Source organism: Hippocampus bargibanti, linkage group LG01 (assembly GCF_051943395.1).
Source record: "Hippocampus bargibanti isolate YZ-2025 linkage group LG01, ASM5194339v1, whole genome shotgun sequence".
Taxonomy (NCBI): domain Eukaryota; kingdom Metazoa; phylum Chordata; class Actinopteri; order Syngnathiformes; family Syngnathidae; genus Hippocampus; species Hippocampus bargibanti.
The window spans coordinates 2,691,043-2,710,610 of NC_142734.1; the positions used below are offsets into that span (position 1 = coordinate 2,691,043).

A 19,568-nucleotide genomic window follows, 5' to 3' on the forward strand; every position below is an offset into this window, starting at 1 on the left:
GTTTGTTGTAATTTGGGATGAAGTAATCAAATGTTTTACTTGTTAACTTCACTAAAAGTCGACTTTTGTATAGGAGATGCCAGCGTGACGTCATTCGTTATGATCACCTGATCGACCGCTAACTTCCGGTTACAACGACAGTTGACCGCGAGTGCGATCATTTTTTTGTAAGCTTATGCGTTTCATTTTCGGTTTTGATGAATGAAAGTCTTTGTGTTATAGTACGATGGTGATATCGTGTGTGGTTGTGTCAGTCATTTGTAGGAACGATCCAAATCACCCCACCATGGCGATTTAGTTACTTTGAAAGGGGATCTACTGTTAAAGCCATTTTCAAGATGGATTTTTCAAGAAGAAAAAAAATGAAAATCATTCAGAAAGGGCAGCTAGTTATTTCCTGGCTAAAAATACCCTCTAGTGCACTTGTAATAAATCACACCACAGTCACAGCTGTGGATTGATTCAGACATAGGCCTACTGATGAAATCCATGGCTCGTCACTGCATTACCGTAACAAACTGTATTTGTTACCTGTAAAGCAAAGTAAACAGGTACAAGTACTAGGCTTTGTACTCCAACAGTCAACATATTAAGCTCAATAGCAATTTTTATGGACAATTATGTGCCATTTTCCTCTTATACAGCACTTGCTACTGTTCTGTTTTTAATGGTGCATATGACAAACATCTTGACTCAGGACAAATAATTCAGTTGGTGTACACTTTACAGTGTAGGTTTGCTTTATTCTGATTTGCAGGAGAAATAAACAGATTGGGTATACAAACAGAATTGTAGGAGTGTGTGCATGATGAACATGGGCTATTTATACCGAAACCAGTGCACATAAATATAGCTTAAAAATCAACAATTTAACTTAAATTACATTGATTTAATTAAATAGTATAACAAATTCATGTTACCTTCAAAAGTTAGAACACTGTCAAATATTTTAACGTTTTAGCTACGAGTTGCACAAATTGATTCAAGCAAGTTCCCCCCATCGACGCAAATATCCTTACATTGTACCGCCAAATGCTTCCCATGCCTTTTGTTCTGGTGTAATCAAGATCACAATGGATTCCAAATATATAAATAGAGATCATTCATTTCGTCAGTCAAAAAACACACCCCAAAACAAAGTGGTGAAATGTGAAAATATTCAAATCCATCATATTCAGTGCTGCGCAGTTTCCACCTTCATCAACTTCCGTTTTGCAAAGTTATGCTAAAGGAAGCTACTCTAAACAAATCAGTGTGTGGGACTAAGGTACGATCTTGAAAAAAAGTGGTTGTTTGAATTAACCAACATCAGGTTGGTTAATTATAGGAAAATTGGAATCTGTTTTAAATTAGATATCAAGTAGACAGGATGAACTTAATACAACTATAAAATACGGTATATTTTGTGTAGTTTTAAAGCTTAGAAAATTATGTTTTATGGGGACCTGGGAACGCATTATTCTCATTTTAATGGTTTCCTATGGGAAATCAATTTTTGGGATACACACTTTGTCTTGGAACCAATTAAGTTCGTAAGCCAAGGTATCACTGTAACTAGTTTTAAAATTTGAAGTAAAAAAATAATGACAGTTTTTGTGGTTTACATGGGACAATTTGACATCTTGGTTCGGACTTTAACAAGCATCATGGAATTTCACAAGTCAGATTTGCTTTCACGGGCCGAATAAAATGACGTGGCGGGCCGGATTTGGCCCCCGCGCCTTGACTTTGACACCTGTGATTGACAGGATTAAATGACAAAAAAAAATGATGAGCTCCAGTGATACCCTGAGAGAAAAAAAAACGAAGAAAAAAAATCAGTAATCTCAAACAGCAGACAAAAACAAAAGGCACAAATTAAAGATGGGTAGGTTTGCAATCATTTTTTTGGTTGTAACCGTTATTTGCAGGAGGATAGTTGTGATGCGTCAACATATCCAGCTTCCTATGTCTAATCTATTGAGTGCATTTTTTGTTATATTTTCTCTGCATTTTGAAGCCCATGCTAATTGAGCTCCAGTCATTTCCGTTTTCTTCTATCAGAATAAGAATCAGAAAGCCTTTAACAGTCCCGCAATGGGGAAATTTGCAAAAGGGATCTCGAACAGGAGTCAACCGAACCGAAAGTATAGTCTTGGAACACTCGATCAACTCAGATTTTATGTTGGTCGACTGGTCCATGTTATTTATTTTATTTTACAATGAAACATTAAAGGACAACCGACGCCCCCACACAAGTTGTGTCCATAATTTGTAAAATCACTTCAAATGACTTTTACTGAGCGTACTTTACAAAGATTCCACCGCATATAGCTATATTTTACGTTTTAAGACTCGCGCTGAATATTCAGGAAGTCTTGTTTTCGAGGTGATGACAATCCCCACGTGACGTCACTGAAGGAACGCCCCCGACCGAGAAAGCGACACACAATGCATTTTGCGGTACTTTGTTTGGTGTGAAAACTTCGTGTTGATGGCGCAAGAATATGCTGAAGGCAATCTTGAAAAGACGTACAGTGATACCTCAGTTTACGAACTTAATTGCTTCCCAGAAAGTGTGTTTAAGGCGAAATGTTTGTCTGCCGAACATTTATTTCCCATAAGAAACCATTACAAATGAGAATAATCCGTTCCCAGCTCCCCATAAAACATAATTTTAGACTAAATAAGCCTTAAAACTACACACAATATACCTTATTTTATGTATGATAAATGTGCTATTTTGTATTGTAATTAAAGAAATAAACTTTATTGTATAATAAAGTCGTTTTATTTACCTTTGTGATGGTCGTTGATGTAGTTGCCTCTTGATGATATCCGAGTGAAGTTGCCGTGCTTTCTCGGCAATAATACCCTCACTCACTGTCCCCTGCTGGCTGCTTTGCATTAATCCAAATCAACAGAAGTTTTCAACCTCTTCTATTGCCTGAGACCGTTGCTTAGACAACACAGAAACAACCTTAGCCACACATAGCAATGGCCGACTTAGCATAGTGATAATAGGAGGCTAAGTCACACAAACTCGTGTTTTTCGATGATCTTCTTCTGCTCGACCGTCATTTTTTGGCTTAACACTAGCATGTGGTGGGGTCTTTTTCAGTCCCATAATAGCAAAAGTGCTCCACTCGATAACAAACTAAGTCTGCACTCAATGAAAGTGATTGACGAAAATAACTCGGCAATAATACCCTCACTCACTGTCCCCTGCTAGCTGCTTTGCGTTAATCCAAATCAACAGAAGTTTTCAACCTCTTCTATTGCATGAAACCATTGCTTAGACAACACAGAAACACCCTTAGCCACACACGCACCGTTAATAGCCACCTTGTTCTTAAGGATGGTAGCAATGGTCGACTTAGCATACTGGTACTGGGACGCTAAATCACACAAATGAACACCTCTTTTGTGTCCTCTACGGCTTAGAACTAGCCTGTGGTAGGGTCTTTTTCGCTCCTATAATAGCAAAAGTACTCAACTTGATAGCAAACCACGTCTGCACTAAAATGGGGTGTGGAAAACTAGTCCGCCAGCCACCGTAGCGCTGTGTGGTTTGGTTCGTCTACCGAAAACTAGTTCGTATGCCAAGATTATATTCTCGCGAAATTAATGTTCGTAAAGCGAAAAGTTCGTTAGCTAAAGCATTCGTAAGCCGAGGTATCACTGTATCTTTTTTAAGGAGATTTTGGCTTGAATGGAAGGACAGTCAACACAGTAGGTGAAACGAATAGATACTGCCGATGGTAACTCAACACAGCGTTAGTAAACAAGACGAGATGGACCACGTAGAACGAAACGCAGTCAATGACTTCACTTAATAAGAATATCTAGAATAGAATCGTCATCCTCCGGGATGCATGCAAGCGAGTTTTTACTTTTGATTAAAAGTCCATCGCTGAGGTGGACGTAGCAGCGCATCTGGGATGAACAGATGATGATGTCTGGAGGCAGGAAGGGAGGGGAAGGAACCAGGGAGTCAATATGAAGACGGGTCCTTGTGGAGACGACAGGGTTTGGTGCAATGGAGTGTTTCAGCGCTATAGAGACAGGATGAAACACACACACACACACACACACACACACACACACACACACACACACACACACACACACACACACACACACACACACACACACGCTTGTCATAAAACACTCATTTTAATAAAACACGCATTTAGGAGTCGAACGCTAAGGGTCGTAATCAACTAAGATTTCATTTGAATCTACATTTCGGACTATTTTTTTTTTTTTTTTATAAAGAACGCATATTCTTAACTAATGTTTGCCCCCCTGCCCATCTCAGCATGATGGGGGACAGGGCTTTCAGCTGCTCTGCCCCCAAACTGTGGAAGTAATTTTCAACATTCGTAACATCGATTCAAATCCCACCTATTTAGACTCGTATTTTCTGCCTAGCTCTTTCTCTTGTTTCTATTTATAACTGTATTTTATTTATTGTATTCTATTTGCGATTTTATTTTATTTATTATAGTACCTCTGCTTGTCTGTGACTTAAAAGTGTCCTTGAGAGCTTTGAAAGGCGCTTAAAATGAAATGTATTATTATTATTATTATTATTACTATTAATTCGCTTCCATTCCCGAATTTTTTCGGTTTTTCTTGCGGGTGACGGGGTGCCGAAAATGCACTGGTCAGACCTCCTGCAATGTTTTTCCTTTCATACAAAGGGGGCAGCATGTGCTTTTTGACCATGATAGCACTTTGTTACAGCTTCAGCTGTTGTCAAAGCACTATAAAAATCATTATGTGTGTATTGTATTTTGTACAGCCGCCCGTATTTCAAGCTCAGATAACTCTAGACCCATCTAATTTAGGAATTAACTATTTTTTTCTGGTTTCTTACGCTGTATTGAATGTTTACGTAGTCCTAAAACTCAATATTCTGTGGGTTCTGCAATGTGAGTGAAAATGACAAAAACCCTGGCACTGGAGTAGACACATTTTTGCACGTCTGGCAGTGAATGAGTTTATATTGTTATTCCATTTGTGGGGTTTGTCAACGATCTTTTAACTCATTCACTGCCATCCCCGAATTTATACTGGAATTGAAAATATGACGTCGAGTGTCATTCCTGAATTTGTTCGGGTTTTGGTTTTTCTTGCGGGGTTGCCGATAAAGCGCTGGTCAGACCTCTGGCAATGTTTTTTCCCTTCCACGAGAGGGCAGCATTTGCCTTTTGTACAGCCGCCCCCATTTCATGCTCATATAACTCCAGATCCACGTCACTTAAGAATAAACTTTTTTTTTCTGAAGAAAGAAGAGAGTTTAAGGTTTCTTACGCTGAATTGAATGTTTATGTAGTCTTAAAACTCAATATTCTGTGCGTCCTGGAATTTGAGTGACAATGACAAAAACCCTGGCAATGGAGCGAACGCATTTTTGATCGTCTGGCAGTGAATGAGTTAAGATGTGAAAAATTTTGATGCGTGTACCAAGGTTTGAGAGAATTGCCATTTTCAGCTTTGATTTTGCATTGTCACAGCCCTTTCTAAGGGAAAAAATTGATTGCTGTTGGAGTACCATTCCCTTTGTTGGCTCTTAACATCATCATCATCGCCTACGAGCTAATCTAGATTGCAAGCTGTGTGCCCGAGCAGAAGGCAGCACATCTGCTTTGCTACTGGAGCGCCTCCTACTGGCATTCGCATGCAGGTCTGACGAATGCCGATATTCTGTACAGACGCCGGGAATCCTGCTTCTGTCTGTCGGATCGCTAGCTGGGTTTTTCGCACCTGTCCGCGTCTCTGGATATTTCACATTTAAATGCGCATCGGACTGAGACTGGGTCGACGGGTGGGCCGATTTCCACCTGTGAGCCGACGGTTGCTTTTTTCGTACAGAATTATCAAGCCGCTGCTTTTCTTTAGGTTCACTCCGTGCTTCCAGCGTGTTAGGAGAAGCATGCAAAGCTTTAGACGAGGTTAGATTCCGGGCAGCAAACAATGACTTGGGCTTAGTGGAAGACGCCGGTACGACACGGGTTGCGATGAATGTTTCCTGGCACGTGGGAACCGAAGCCCTGCGGCCCGACGCGGCCCATTTCGCGTTTGTCCGGACCACCGACTCGCTACTCTCAGAACCGACGGAGCTTTTACGGCAGGACCCAGCGCTAAGCTCTGACTGACAAACATCACTGACACTCCGACTTCGAACAAACGTGGCGTCTCGGGGAGGAAGACGCTTGCTTGTCTGATTGCAAGGAGCGAGCGGGGGTCTTACTGGGCTTGTGTGGAGGCTTCGCGTGAGAGCTCGCAGGTGTTGCGTAGCCATGGCGGGAACGCTGCTCCCCAGAACGGGACTAGCGCGAGGGCTGCTCCTCAGGGACGAGCGCGCCGGACTGTTTTTGGGGCTGCGTGGCGCTCGTCCGGACTTGGTGGCCAGCTCCTTGGCTCTTGAGCGGCGAGGGCTGCTGTTCAAGCTGTGAGGAGAGTGGGGGGCCTCCAGATCCTCCAGACGCTGAGTGAGGGCCAGTTTCTGCTGGATGGCCATGCGAAGCAGGGAATTCAGTGTCTTCTTCTCATCCTCGGCGGCCGCTAGCTGCCGCTGCATTTCATCCAGCTGGGTGACATACTGGTCGCAGCTGAGAGTTGCACACGCCATGAAAAGATGCAACATGCGCAAGTGACACAAAGCTGTTAAATGATAACACACGTCAACCACCGGACTGTGAGGCATGCTCAGTTCTTAAAAGTTAATAACAAAGATTAATGGGTTAAGAAGGAACTACAGACGCTCCCCAACTTACAAATAAGATACGTTCCGAACGATCGTTCTTAAGGTGAAATTTGGCTTCAAATGACTTCTACTGAGCGTATTTTACAAAGATTCCACCGCATATACAGTAAAGTCTCGTTATATCGATATCGGATATATCGATAGTTCCGGTTATATCGATACTATTTCTATGCACGCACGGAGAAAATTACATGCAAACGGGGTCGGATATATCGATAGTCCCGGTTATATCGATATTTTTTCGGACTCCCTTGAATATCGATATAACGAGACTTTACTGTAACTATATTTTACGTTTTAAGACTCACGCTGAATATTCAGGAAGTCTTGTTTTTGAGTTGTTGACGAGTCCGTACGTGACGTCACTAAAGGACCTCCCTTGACCGTAAAAAAAGACGCATTGTAGCGGCCCTTCCATCACGTCACTGTATTTTGCTGTACTTGTTTGGTCTGGGGACCTCGTGTTGCACCCAAAAGCCGCCAGAAGAGGGCGTCCAAGCTCCATATAAGGAATTTATCAGCCTGTGGAAACGGAGGTGGCCACTGGAAATCGCCATTTTGTGCCTCTTTTTTTGGGTGAGAGATTTCCCCCCAATGTTGCCTCAAAATAGCACGGAATAAATTCTTTAATCGATTGCAAACATGTATGCTTTCCTCTTCAGAACTATTTGAATCATATTCATAACTGGATGTGTAACAAGAAAGCATATTCTCCGAATCTGAACCCATTGTTTTGATTCACAAGCAATGCAAGACGTCTTGGCGTGACGTCACGAACTGGGGGCGGGACTTTCTGAAAATGCCCAATTCGCAGCTAAATTTTTTGCAGAATTTGGACACAAGTCATTTTTATTGGTGTTTTGCATTTGACTAAAAATATCATACTGCGTGTTTTGGGTATTTTAGATGCGATAAAAAGTTTTTGTGGTGTCAGTTAAAAAAAAACAAAAAAGTGACGTCGGTTGTCCTTTAAAAGAAAGAAAAAAAAACAGTTTCCATGCCTATCGTATCATTTTATTTTATTGTATTTATCCGCCGGTCCGTGAAAATATTGTCTGACATTAAACCGGTCCGTGGCGCAAAAAAGGTTGGGGACCACTAGTCTAAACTTCCGATAAATCTCAAAATGTATTAGAGCAACAAACGCTACTGTCATCCACAAGAGGGCGCCACAAAACCTTTTAGCAAGGAGAAGACTGTTGTTGCAAATCAGGAAACCTTGACAACAGTTTGTGCTCCAATCCCATTTAGATGTAATCAAAGACGCGTAGGCTAATGTGATGCAAAGAAAGTCCAAAAATAATTTGACACAATTCACACCACAACTATTTTAAATCATCATGACGGATTACAAAAAAAAAAATGCTTGTGATTATGGCCTAAAATATTGGGCCACGCCCACGCTAAGGTGACCTAGCCGAGAGGGACAAATCTGCACACGGCAGAGCATGTGGTTTGTAATCTTCACGTGAACCGGTGGATTGTCCATACACGAGTGTAACAACATCATAAGCTTATTACACAAGTGGTGCAAAACGCTGAACCGCGACCACACGACCGTTACCAAGCAAGAAAAACTCTCGCCAGGCAGTCACGACTGCGGTGCTGCTATTCGTAAATGAAAAAAGAAGATTCTTACCGACTAGCGAACATGACTCGGAGTGAAGAGAAAGTGGCTGCGTCTTCTTTCAATGCTTTGAGTTCGTTGCGGAGTTTCATCATGGTTTCAGACACCATGCTTTTCTCCGTCTCATATTTGCTTTTTAAATTGGACAACGCCAACTCAGCCGTCTAAAGAACAACAACAACAAAAACGGCAATGTAAAACCACATAGAATACAGGAAACAAAGTATTTACAGTGATACCTCGGCTTACGAATGCTTTAGCTCACGAACTTTTCGCCTCGCGAACATTAAATTCGCGAGCATATATTCTTGGCTAACGAAATAGTTTTCGGCGGATGAACACCAAGCCACACGGTCGAATAGCGCCACGGTGGCTGGCGGACTAGTTTTCATCGCTCCCTTTCTTTGAGTGCAGACGTGGTTTGTTATCGAGTGAAGTACTTTTGCTGTTATGGGACTGAAAAAGACCCCACCACAGGCTGGTGTTAAGCCGAAGAGGACACAAAAGAAAATTACGGTCGAGCAGAAGAAGGAGATAATTGAAAAACACGAACGAGGTGTGCATTACTGTGACTTAGCATCCCAGTACCAGTATGCTAAGTCGACCATTGCTATGTGTGGCTAAGGGTTGTTTCTGTGTTGTCTAAGCAACGGTCTCAGGCAATAGAAGAAAAAAAAAACTTCTGTTGATTTTGATTATTTTTTTGCCAGCTTTCTATCTACAGTAAAGTCTCGTTATATCGATATCGGATATATCGATAGTCCCGGTTCTATCGATACTATTTCTATGCACGCACAGAGAAAATTACATGCAAACAGGGTCGGATATATCGATAGTCCCGGTTATATCGATATTTTTTCGGACTCCCTTGAATATCGATATAATGAGACTTTACTGAATTTGAATTACTTCCGGGTTGAGTGAATGCTGGCGCGTGTGGCTGCCGCTGCTCACCCATACAAAAACTTCTCCTGTGACTGTAAAGTGACTTTGAGGGTTTTGAAAGGCACTTATAAATGAAATGTATTATTATTATTAACAAAAAGCAGCTAGCAGGGGACAGTGTGAGTGAGGGTATTATCGCCGAGAAAGCACGGCAACTTCACTCGGATATCATCGAGAGGCAACTACATCAATGACCATCACAAAGGTAAATAAAACGACTTTATTATACAGTACAGTTTATTTTTTTAATTATAATACAATAGCACATTTATTATACATAAAATAAAATACATTTTGTGTAGTTTTAAGGCTTATTTAGCAAAAAAATATGTTTTATGGGGACCTGGGAACGGATTATTCTCATTTTTAATGGTTTAATATGGGAAATAAATGTTCAGCAGACAAACTTTTCGCCTTACACACACTTTCTGGGAACCAATTAAGTTTGTGAGCTGAGGTATCACTGTATCCGATTTTTAATGGGGTGAAACGGAGAAGGCCTCGAGAGTCACACCCTCTTGCTCTCTGTAAATGTACCTGTTTGTTGGCCTTGAGCACCGTTCTGAGAGTAGCAATCTGTTCTCGCTTGGTGCTAAGAAGGGACTTGAGCTTGAGTACTTCCTCCAGCAGGCTTTCAGCATCCCTCTCCATCTCTACACTGCTACTCAGCCCCGAGTAAGGCATGGCACCACGCTGGCGACAGAGGTCCACTGCCACCTGAGGGAATAAGGTTGTACACGAGGGTCAAAAGGGCATTCATCAATTCAATCTCTAACAAACACCACAAAATCCAAAACAGACACTGTGTGTGTGTGAGAAGGCCCATGAAAATCTTCATATGTTTCATTGTGCTTGCCTTAAAGGACAACCGACGCCTCCGGGCAAGTTGTGTCCATAATTTGTAAAATGGCTTCAAATGACGTATTTTACAAAGATTTCCACGGAGCTTTGTCGCCATCCTCTGCCTTTTTTGGGTGCGCCATTTCCCCCCCCCGGATGCCTCAAAATGACACGGAATCAATTATTTAATCGATTGCAAACATGGATGCTTTCCTCTTCAGAACTATTTGAATCATATTCTTAACCGGATGAGTAACAAGAAAGCATGTTCTCAGAATCTGAAGCCATTGTTTTGATTCTCGTGCAAGGCAAGACGTCTTGGCGTGACACCGCGAACAAGGGGGCGGGACCTTCTGAAACTGGCCACTTCCTGTTTCAATTTTTTGCAGTTTCAGCAAACTTTAAGTCATTTTTATTGGTGTTTTGCATTTGACTAAAAATATCATCCCGCGTGTTTTGGGTATTTTAGATGCTATAAAACGTTTTTTCTGATGTCAGTTAGGAAACAAAAAAGTGGTGTCGGTTGTCCTTTAACATCAGTTTACGTGTGGTTTTGCAGTAATGCCCGATATCCAGTCGAAACTGCATCGGTTAAATTCAGTAATCCATTCCATTCAAACTCACACACAGCCACGTGTCAACAGGGAATTGGATTTGAGCAGACACGAGCTACTCAGCTCCATTTAACGGTCTGAGCTGAGCATTAGCAGGACGGTGCTTGTGTCGGGGTAACCACTTTTACTGAGAACAAAAACCCTGCTTTCACCGTTATGCATTTCAGCATTCGAATATTAGCAATGCATCGGGAGGCAATCGGAAATACTGCACGGCACAGGGCGTGTTGTGGTTTAATATTGTCTAGATGTCAATTGTCACGACTATTTTTCCAAAAGGAGACTCCGAAATTACACGAGTGGTCCTGGACTTTATTCTCTTTCATTAACTATTAGCAAATTTATGCTGAAATTGCAAAGTGTGACGTGAAGCGCCGTTCCCATATTTGTTCGGGTTTTGTTTTTTTCAGCGCGAGTCTTAAAAGGTAACCTATAGCTATACAGTGAGACCTCAACTTACAACCACCTTATCTTACAAACCTTTCGTCTTACAAACGTCAAATTTATGAAAATTAAACCTTATAATAAGCACTATTTACATAATACACACCCAACACGGCTGGCGGAGTGATCTTCGGCGGAAGCACACGACCGAACAGCACCAGAGGTTAAGTTACCAACAGTCCTTATGGAAGGTGACTCTCCTTCCATAAGCCATCAACGACCATCAAAAAGGTCAATAAAACTTTATGTTACAGCACAGTTTATTTCTTTAATTACAGTCCTCATGTAATGTGCCTCTCTTTCCAAACAGCAATTCCGTTTGACCTTCGACCTCCAACACCATTCCATCAAGCCATCAATGACCATCACAAATACAAATAAAGTGACTTTATGATACAATGCAGTGTATTTCTTTCATTGCAATACAGTAGCACATTTATTATACATAGAATAAGGTATGTTGTGTGTAGTTTTAAGGCTTATTTAGTTGAAAAGTATATTTTATGGAAACCCGGGAACGGATTATTCCCATTTTAATGCTTTCCTATGGGGAATTTTTTTTTTTGAGATACACACTTTTCGCCTTACACACTCTGTCTGGGAACCAATTAAGTTCGTAAGTTGAGGTCTCACTGTATACGGTGGAATCTTTGTAAAATGCGATCAGTAGAAGTCATTTGAAGGGATTTTACAAATTACGGACACAACTTGCCCGGAGGTGTCGGTTGTCCTTTAAGGATGGATTAGATTCCAAATGGATTCGCGAAACCACTCAAGTTTGGAACTTGAGGCTGCACTCTAATCATTAGTTGCAGCTCTCATTTCTACCAAACCGTTAAAAGCGTGTTATGAAGACGCCCGCCTTACCCGAAGGTGTTTGATCTGGCATCGGATGACTGCAACCAAATTGCGGACATTGGAGGGGTCCCTGAAATCCAGATTAGGAGAACCGGGGCAACTAGGCGAGTCGACGGAAGACCCTGAACTGTCCACCTCCCCCATAAACTGCAAAGCGGCAGCTTTGGAGGCAAAGGTGTCACTGGCTCGTGGCTTCTTCTGAGAAATAGGTGGGGTGGAGATATGGAGCGACCTTCTAGCGGAAGCTCCACCGTGTACCCTGGCGCTTTCGCGGTAATAGTCCAGCGTGACCCGTTTGGGTGTCAGGTTGTTACAAACGCAGATGTGATGGTAGAGGTTGGACAGCTCCTCAGAAAAGGCGAGCAGCTCTTCCTGCGCCACACTCAGATGACCTTCGGAATCGTTGGCCACTTTGCGCGTGGCTCCGATCTCAACCTCCAGTTCACTGATCCGTTCCTGGTCCTGTCTGCTGGACTTGATGCACTGGCGAATCTTATCAGCCAGCTCCTGGGCCTCCGATCGCCATCGTTCCTTCTCCTGTTTGTATCGTTGTTCCAGGGCGTTATAGCGAGTGCCCGCTTGAGACAGTTCATCGCGTAGCTTTAGAAGCTCTTCGCTAGCTGAACGCATACGCGCCTCCAGCACTTCTTTGCTCTTTGCGTCGAGCTCGTAGTCAAAGATGACGTCGGAAGCATCCGCGGTCTTGGCCTCTTGCTCATCTGCATCCGGATTGTTCTGTTGGCGGCTCTGCACGGCCTCCAGCTGTTGGGTGAGAGATCCAACTTTATCCTCGTGCTGACTCAGCATTTGCTTGGACATCACTAGCTGCATCTGCAATTCTTCCACCTTGCTGACGAGACTCGACTTCTCTCTTTCCGTCTGTGTGTACACCAAACAAAAAAAGCGCAAGCGAGAACATTAAGTACAGTATTTGCTGTATTCTCACTTCAGGACTTGTAATTACCGTATTTATTCGAGTATAACGCGCACAGGTATAATCGGTATAAAATTTTGTGTCACTTTTTCTCGGCTCAAACCAAGCATTGTGATAAAAATCATTTGTAGACAATGTAAACACTGAATCGAAACCCTGGATATTGGTAATCGTGCAAAACAGCAATGCTTAGCTCACGTTTCAGTGTGCGCCAGGCGAGGAAAGGAAATGAAGCGTAGCTAAAGAAATGGTAATCAACAATCATAAAAAAAAGGAATACGCGTGATTCGGAACCGAAACGTAAACCGAAATGTTCGTAAGCAAGGGGTTCGTAAACCGAGGTATCACTGTGTCATTCATTGAAGGTGCCCCTTATATTACAGAAAATACGGTCACTATTTTTTTCTAATCAAAGAAGAGAGTCTAAGGCAGGGGTGTCAAAGTCATTTTTTGCCGCGGGCCACGTTGTAGTTATAGTTTCCTCTCGAGGGCCGTTATGAATTTGGGGAACCCATTAGAATGTTTAAATCCCTTCAAATATTACATATAGAGCACACAGCAAATTAATGAATAACTCGTTTTCAAATCTGAAGTCAAGAATAATGACTTTTATTGTGGTTGACATCCAAAAATATGACATTTTGGCTCAGATTTTAGCAATCATCATGGAATTTAACAAGTTTGATTTGCTTTCGCGGGCCGAAAAAAATGATGTGGCGGGCCGGATTTGGCCCGCGGGCCTTGACTTTGACACCTGTGGTCTAAGGTTTCATACGCTGCATTACATGTTTATGTAGTCCTAAAACTCAATATTCTGTGGGTCCTGGAATTTGAGTGACAAAATGACAAAAACCCTGGCACTGGAGTGGACACTGAAAAATAGAACCGCTGTGCACTATTTATGCACACATTACTTCATTGCCACAACGACTATAGGATAGAATAAGTGACCTATGTGCGTATGTAGGTTTTTTTTTTTTGATGAGCAGAAGCAGCAGATCCAATGGCTTACTTTCTGCAGGCAGTTTTTTTTTCATTTACCGTATTTTCCGGTGCATAAGGTGCACCCAAATGCCTTGATTTTCCTCAAAAGATGACCTTGCGCCATAGGAAACCATTAAAATGAGAATAATCCGTTCCCAGGTCCCGATAAAACATCATTTTCTACTTTCTAAGCCTTAAAAACTACACAAAATCTACCTTATTTTACGTATAATAAATGTCGTATTGTATTGTAATTAAAGAAAGGAACTATACTGTATAATAAAATCATTTTATTTACCTTTATGAATGAATTAATGTAAATCCTGAAAAGTAAGGAATATTAAGGATAATTTCACACTGAACTATTTCTCAGAACATAAAATGGCCCTGAGCAACGGTGACAACCGAAAACAGAAATTCTTGCACTGTTTGCAACGTCTGCTTCCTTACCTGAAGGAGTTGCTGTTTAAGTTTCTGGCTGTCTGAAAAGTGAAGCTCACTCAGGAGGTCGGAAACAAGCCCAGAAGCTGGAGCACGCAGAAATATGTCACTGTTACGTGGAGTGCAATAACGTTGCGTGACACCATTAGTTTTGACGTCGCCCACGTGACCCGAATCGGGGCCGGCGTCCTGGTCGTTTGCTTCAATGTCAGCCTCTCCCGTACGGCCTTCACCACGGCTGTCATCCAGATGGTCCAAGTGGAGCTCCAGGTTGCCCAGAGAATCAAAAGGGTTCAGAGTCAAAGCCGAGAGTTCTCGGCGGAGACTGTTTTTCTGTTCCCTCTCCTCCTTCAAGGATTCCAGGACCTCGTCCAATTGACGCTCAGCAATCTCTCGCAGCCTCCCGGCCTCCTCCATCTGGGCCCGCAGCTCCTCTTGCTCTTCGTTCTTTTGGCTCAGCTCAAGCTTTAATGATTCAAACTCCACCTGCAAGCCAAATAGTTGGGCTATAGGTCAGAAATATTTTAATAATCAATTACAGTGATACCTTGGCTTACGAACGTAATTGTTTCCCAGAGTGTGTAAGGCGAAAAGTGTGTATCCCAAAAATTAATTTCCCATAGGAAACCATTAAAATGAGAATAATCCGTTCCAATGAGGTCTCCATAAAATATAATTTTCTACTTTCTAATTTTCTAAGCCTTAAAACTACACAAAATATACCTTATTTTATGTTTAATAAATGGGCTATGGTATTATAATTAAACAAATAAACTGTACAGTCGTTTTATTTACCTTTGTGATGGTCGTTGATGGCTTGATGGAATGTAGTGGCCGGTTTCATCAGTATTAAACACTTGTTGAGGAACATAGTCTTCTTTCATCATCCTGAGGAATGATCCCTTGTAGGTACTTTCTCTGTGATAATTGTATCTAGTTCTTCATCAATTGTGTTCTGTTTAGCTGGGTTGATAGCTTTTTGCATCAAGTGTACAGATGACTTTTGCGGGTTATTTGTGGAGCCTGTTTGATGGGATATTTTAACTGTTTTCTATCAATTTTCTCACTATTCTCACACTTGTTTTTTTGTTTCAAGCTGTCATCTCCCTTTCGTGTGTGTGTGTTTTCTCACTATCGCTCTGTCTGCCTGTCTCTTTAATGTTTAACCCCTCCCTCCCCCACTGCTGGGTTCTTGACCAATCACGTGGCTTTAACCGAAGACGCTATTTTGTTTTTTGGAGAACGGCCTCACTCTCCCTCTGTCTGTAACCCCATCACCCACTGCTGCGTTATTGACCAATCACGTGGCTTTAACCGAAGACTGGGGGCAGGGAATAGAGGACAACAATAGTTGCCGCAATTTTCTCGTTCGCGAAAAAAAATATCACTCATTGTGGCAGCTCGGTGTGTATCCCGAAAAATAGTTTGTATGCCAAGGTAAAATTTTTATAAATGTAACGTTCGTAAACCGAAAAGTTCGTAAGCCAAGGGGTTCGTAAACCAAGGTTTTACTGTACATTGTTTTTAGTCGTTATCACAATTACATTTACCCCCGTATATACGCTGCATAAAACATCAACGTAAGTGATCACTCACTTGGTTTTCTTTGAGCACAGACACTTGCTTTTGAAGAGATGTGTTCTCTTCCTCCAGCTCACCGTTGTCCTGCAATTGGCGCAACTCACGCACCTTAAATTCCTTCATCTCATCTCTCAGGTGCCCTTTCTCCGCCTCCAAACATGCACAGTCCTACGTAGCACAAGTCGCGCTCAAATCAAATGACAAAGTAGCACGTGGCTCTTCTTCTCAATTTGTAAACGGCACCTTCTTTAGCTGATTTGAAACCACCCCGAGCCTGTCAATCTCCGCATGGGCGTTTCCGAGAGCCAGTCGCGCTTGCTTGAGTTCTCCCTGGATTTCTTCAAAGCGGGTTGCCATGGCAGCTTCCTTCGATGCCGTCTCCTGCAGCAGACTCTCCTCCCGGCATTCTCCATCTGCGGCTGCGCGCTTCTGGCTGCTCACAGAATCTGCAAAGGCCTTTCAACAAACAATCAGAGTTACAGAGCGAACATTCGCACGTATTTCATCGGACTGCAGTTTAAGAGTCTAAGCCACTGAGTGCACGTGGATCTGTCGCGGCTTGGAATTGAAGCGGATTTACGTGGGGCAGGAGATGTGAGACAATCTCTTTTCGTCAATGGATGCTATAGATTCATTTTTGCTTTCTAAATTTAGTTTGTAGCAGACGTGCACATTTTACCGTGACATTTCCGATCCACTGGTGAAAAGGACGCTTTGATCCTCTTCTCTTTAATCTAGAACTGCTTCATACAACAAAGAGGGTGCAGAAAGTGCTTAAGATTGAATGACTGTCTCTGTCTTTTGTGTTATAATAATAATAATAATAATAATAATAATAAATTTCATTTATAAGCGCCTTTCAAAACTCTCAAGGTCACTTTAGAGTCACAGGATGAGTTTTTCTTTGGGTGAGCAGCGGCAGCCACACACGCCTGCGTTCACTCAACCCAGAAGTAACTCAAATGGATAGAAAGCTAGCTAGCTAGCTAATAGAAAGCGAATAGATACTGTAGCTAGCTAGCTGGATTGATAGCCAATAGTTAGCCAGCTAGCCAGCCAATAGATAGCCAGCTAACTAGCTAGCTAATAGATAGCCAGGCCCTAGGCGCTCCTACCTCTTTGAGCTGCTGCAGTTCCACTTTGAGGGCTTCATGCTCCTCTTCCAGTTGCTGATTTTTGATCTTGAGGGCCGAACTCTCCTCCAGCACTACCAAGCCATAGCGAGCCGCCTGCAGCTTCTCTTCTGTGGCCTCCTGGAGCTCCACAGTCAAGCGTACCACCTCAGCTCGCAATTCTACAGTCTCCATTCCGCCAACTTCATCCCCCGCCAGCGGTGCACCTGCTACATCCGCATCTGACTCTGCCTCCAGCATGCTTGCCTGGTTTCCCACTCGTCTTCCAGGCTGCTCCAACGACCTCCTTTAGAGCCTCAATTTCATTGCTTCACCCTAATACAAAAGCAGAAAACATACTGTACATGAAATGATTCGAAGACAATAAATGTAGCCTTCTGCAAAATAAAATTAGAGGCTGCCGCCATTTTCTCAACACTAAGGAAATATCTTGACATCCACATATTAATAATGTATGTATGATGCAAAATAGCAATACTTACAGGATACCAGTAATATGAGAAAAACAACAATGGGCCTTTTAGTTCAAGTCTGAATCATGCTAAGTCAAACCCCAATGTCAAATGTAATGGGTACTCGTGATGACCACGCATTTCTCAATTGTCAGACAACAGAAGTTTTCTTATATTATCTTATATCATAACTGTTCAAAAAATATATGTTACACATGATGAATACTGACATTTTCTCATTTTATTTTGAAGTGACGTTAAACAGACATTTTCCAAATGATAAATGCGTCCATAGTGCTGCTATATAAAATTACGGTTACGTTATTATGTTATATTAATATTACAAAGAGGCTACTCAAGTACTGTAACCTAAACATGCACTTAAATACTGGAGGAAAATATTTGTATTTCTACAGCTGCCGAGTATGCACCTTGCAAGTAATGGCCATTTAGCACCGCCATGTAACGTCTACTAATAAGCGAGACATTGACCACCATTGTTTGCAGCACAGTCATACGCATATTTTCCATCTCATGACCCCAAAAAAACATGTCCATGAACGCGTTTATGCCGTTTGGGTGTGGCAGGTGGTCACCATTTGCTCACATCCTCTCGATTCATCGGAGATGGAAACGCCAGCTGCCTACTCGTGTGTCCGCTGGCGTCGGTTTCCCCTTCGCCACGACCCAGTTTCGCAAATGGCTGCTGTCATTGAGCGAACATTTCGAGCTGCAGCTCTTTTAAAACACACTCAGCGACGCCGTCTGTCCGTCTTTCCGTCTGAACTATTCGACCGAGAAATGAAGCGTGAATGTCCGACGCGGAAACGCACGCTGGTGGGACAGCTAGCAAGTCGATGTTAGCCATTACGCGACGGAAATACATGACGCTTCGAACAGAACACGCTGCGCTGTTTGGAAGTGCAAAGTGGGTGTGCGGGCGCCATTGCTTTTTCTGCTGTTTCTTATCGTAGAAAACGCCGACAATTCGAGGGAGGCATATCGGCGTCATCCCTCTGCGTCAAGCTCATTTCGCAAAGGATAGATACAACATCGGCTAAACGGAATATTACAAACCTGATGTTTGCACCCCCAAGATGTCTTGACTCGGGTCAAGTTGTAATTGCTCGAAGCTCCCGTGACGTGAAAGCTGTCAGCGGGAGATGGTCATCCGCGGAGGGCCCGTTGCTACCGCGGGGTCCGCTTACGTACCTCGTTTTGCCGGGTTGGGCTGGAGTCTCTCGGCGAGGTCGAGCCGACTTGACTGCGCTCCGTACCCTCCAGCCGCGTTAAATGCGCGCCCAAACGTCAAAGAAGAACTGCTCCCTCTACCAAAAACATCGAGAAATTGCATCTTCACATCGACATGCAAAGGATAGTCCGCTACGCCTATCAAACTAAAGGATTAAATCTAAAAAAATAAGGTGTATTATAATAACATACCGTATTTTACGTATAATAAATGCGCTATGTTATTGTAATAAAAGAAATAAACTGTAAATCAAAAGTAAATCAACGAGGTGACTTCCATGACACTTGCTGAAATCAGTATCCAAATTTAAAATTGTCATATGCAATAAACAGGAATGTAGAGCTATTGCTAGCACTTACTTGTTTTATATTTCCAGTATTACAGAAACTTGAACTGGGGAACAAAGTGAAAGTACCCACCTTGACTGTTGTTTTCAATATTGGTTATATTTTGTTAGTTTCCTAAACATGTAACAATACAAGGAGGTGATTAAACAGTTATACCGTTTCACAGTCATAATGGCACTCCTATGGAAACAAGTGACGACATAGTGACCAGCGACAAAAATGAGTTGTATTAGTTTGGTTTCTTTGTGTCCTTGCTTTCTGGTTTTCACAGTGAACTTGACGAGAGAGAGCTGCAAAGGATGGCGTCTGCAAGAAATGCTATGTTCAATGGATTTTTTTCGGTACAAAACTGGAAATTGGTA

At 42.4% G+C, this 19,568-nt stretch overlaps 1 protein-coding gene across 3 annotated transcripts; it reads right to left on the bottom strand.

The window, feature by feature from the left end:
* Window positions 1–706: 706 nt before the first annotated feature.
* LOC148902740 (protein bicaudal D homolog 2) lies at window positions 707–18,947 on the bottom strand. 3 transcript variants are annotated; one of them, XM_088990092.1, is made up of 10 exons: window positions 18,820–18,947; window positions 17,138–17,470; window positions 16,266–16,478; window positions 16,038–16,190; window positions 14,451–14,927; window positions 12,092–12,961; window positions 9,864–10,043; window positions 8,394–8,545; window positions 6,239–6,599; window positions 707–4,034 (listed from the first exon to the last, which is right to left on the bottom strand). In XM_088990092.1, exons 2-10 carry the CDS (start codon window positions 17,393–17,395, stop codon window positions 4,029–4,031), a joined length of 2,670 nt encoding a protein of 889 aa, XP_088846218.1. In that variant the 5' UTR covers window positions 17,396–17,470; window positions 18,820–18,947; the 3' UTR covers window positions 707–4,028. The 3 variants fall into 3 exon arrangements, with proteins under 3 accessions (XP_088846218.1, XP_088846208.1, XP_088846227.1); XM_088990082.1 differs by having other exon boundaries at window positions 18,685–18,930; XM_088990101.1 differs by lacking the exon at window positions 707–4,034 and having other exon boundaries at window positions 6,433–6,651; window positions 18,685–18,932.
* Window positions 18,948–19,568: the final 621 nt, after the last annotated feature.

Bases quoted from the DNA above. Each gene is read 5' to 3' on its own strand.
- LOC148902740 (XM_088990092.1), bottom strand. From the start codon at position 17,395: ATGCTGGAGGCAGAGTCAGATGCGGATGTAGCAGGTGCACCGCTGGCG. The intron at 10,044-12,091 runs GTAAGGCGGGCG...TTATTCCCTCAG, and splicing joins GCCAGATCAAACACCTTCGG to GTGGCAGTGGACCTCTGTCG. The intron at 8,546-9,863 runs GTACATTTACAG...GTTGTTCTTTAG, and splicing joins TGCTCAAGGCCAACAAACAG to ACGGCTGAGTTGGCGTTGTC.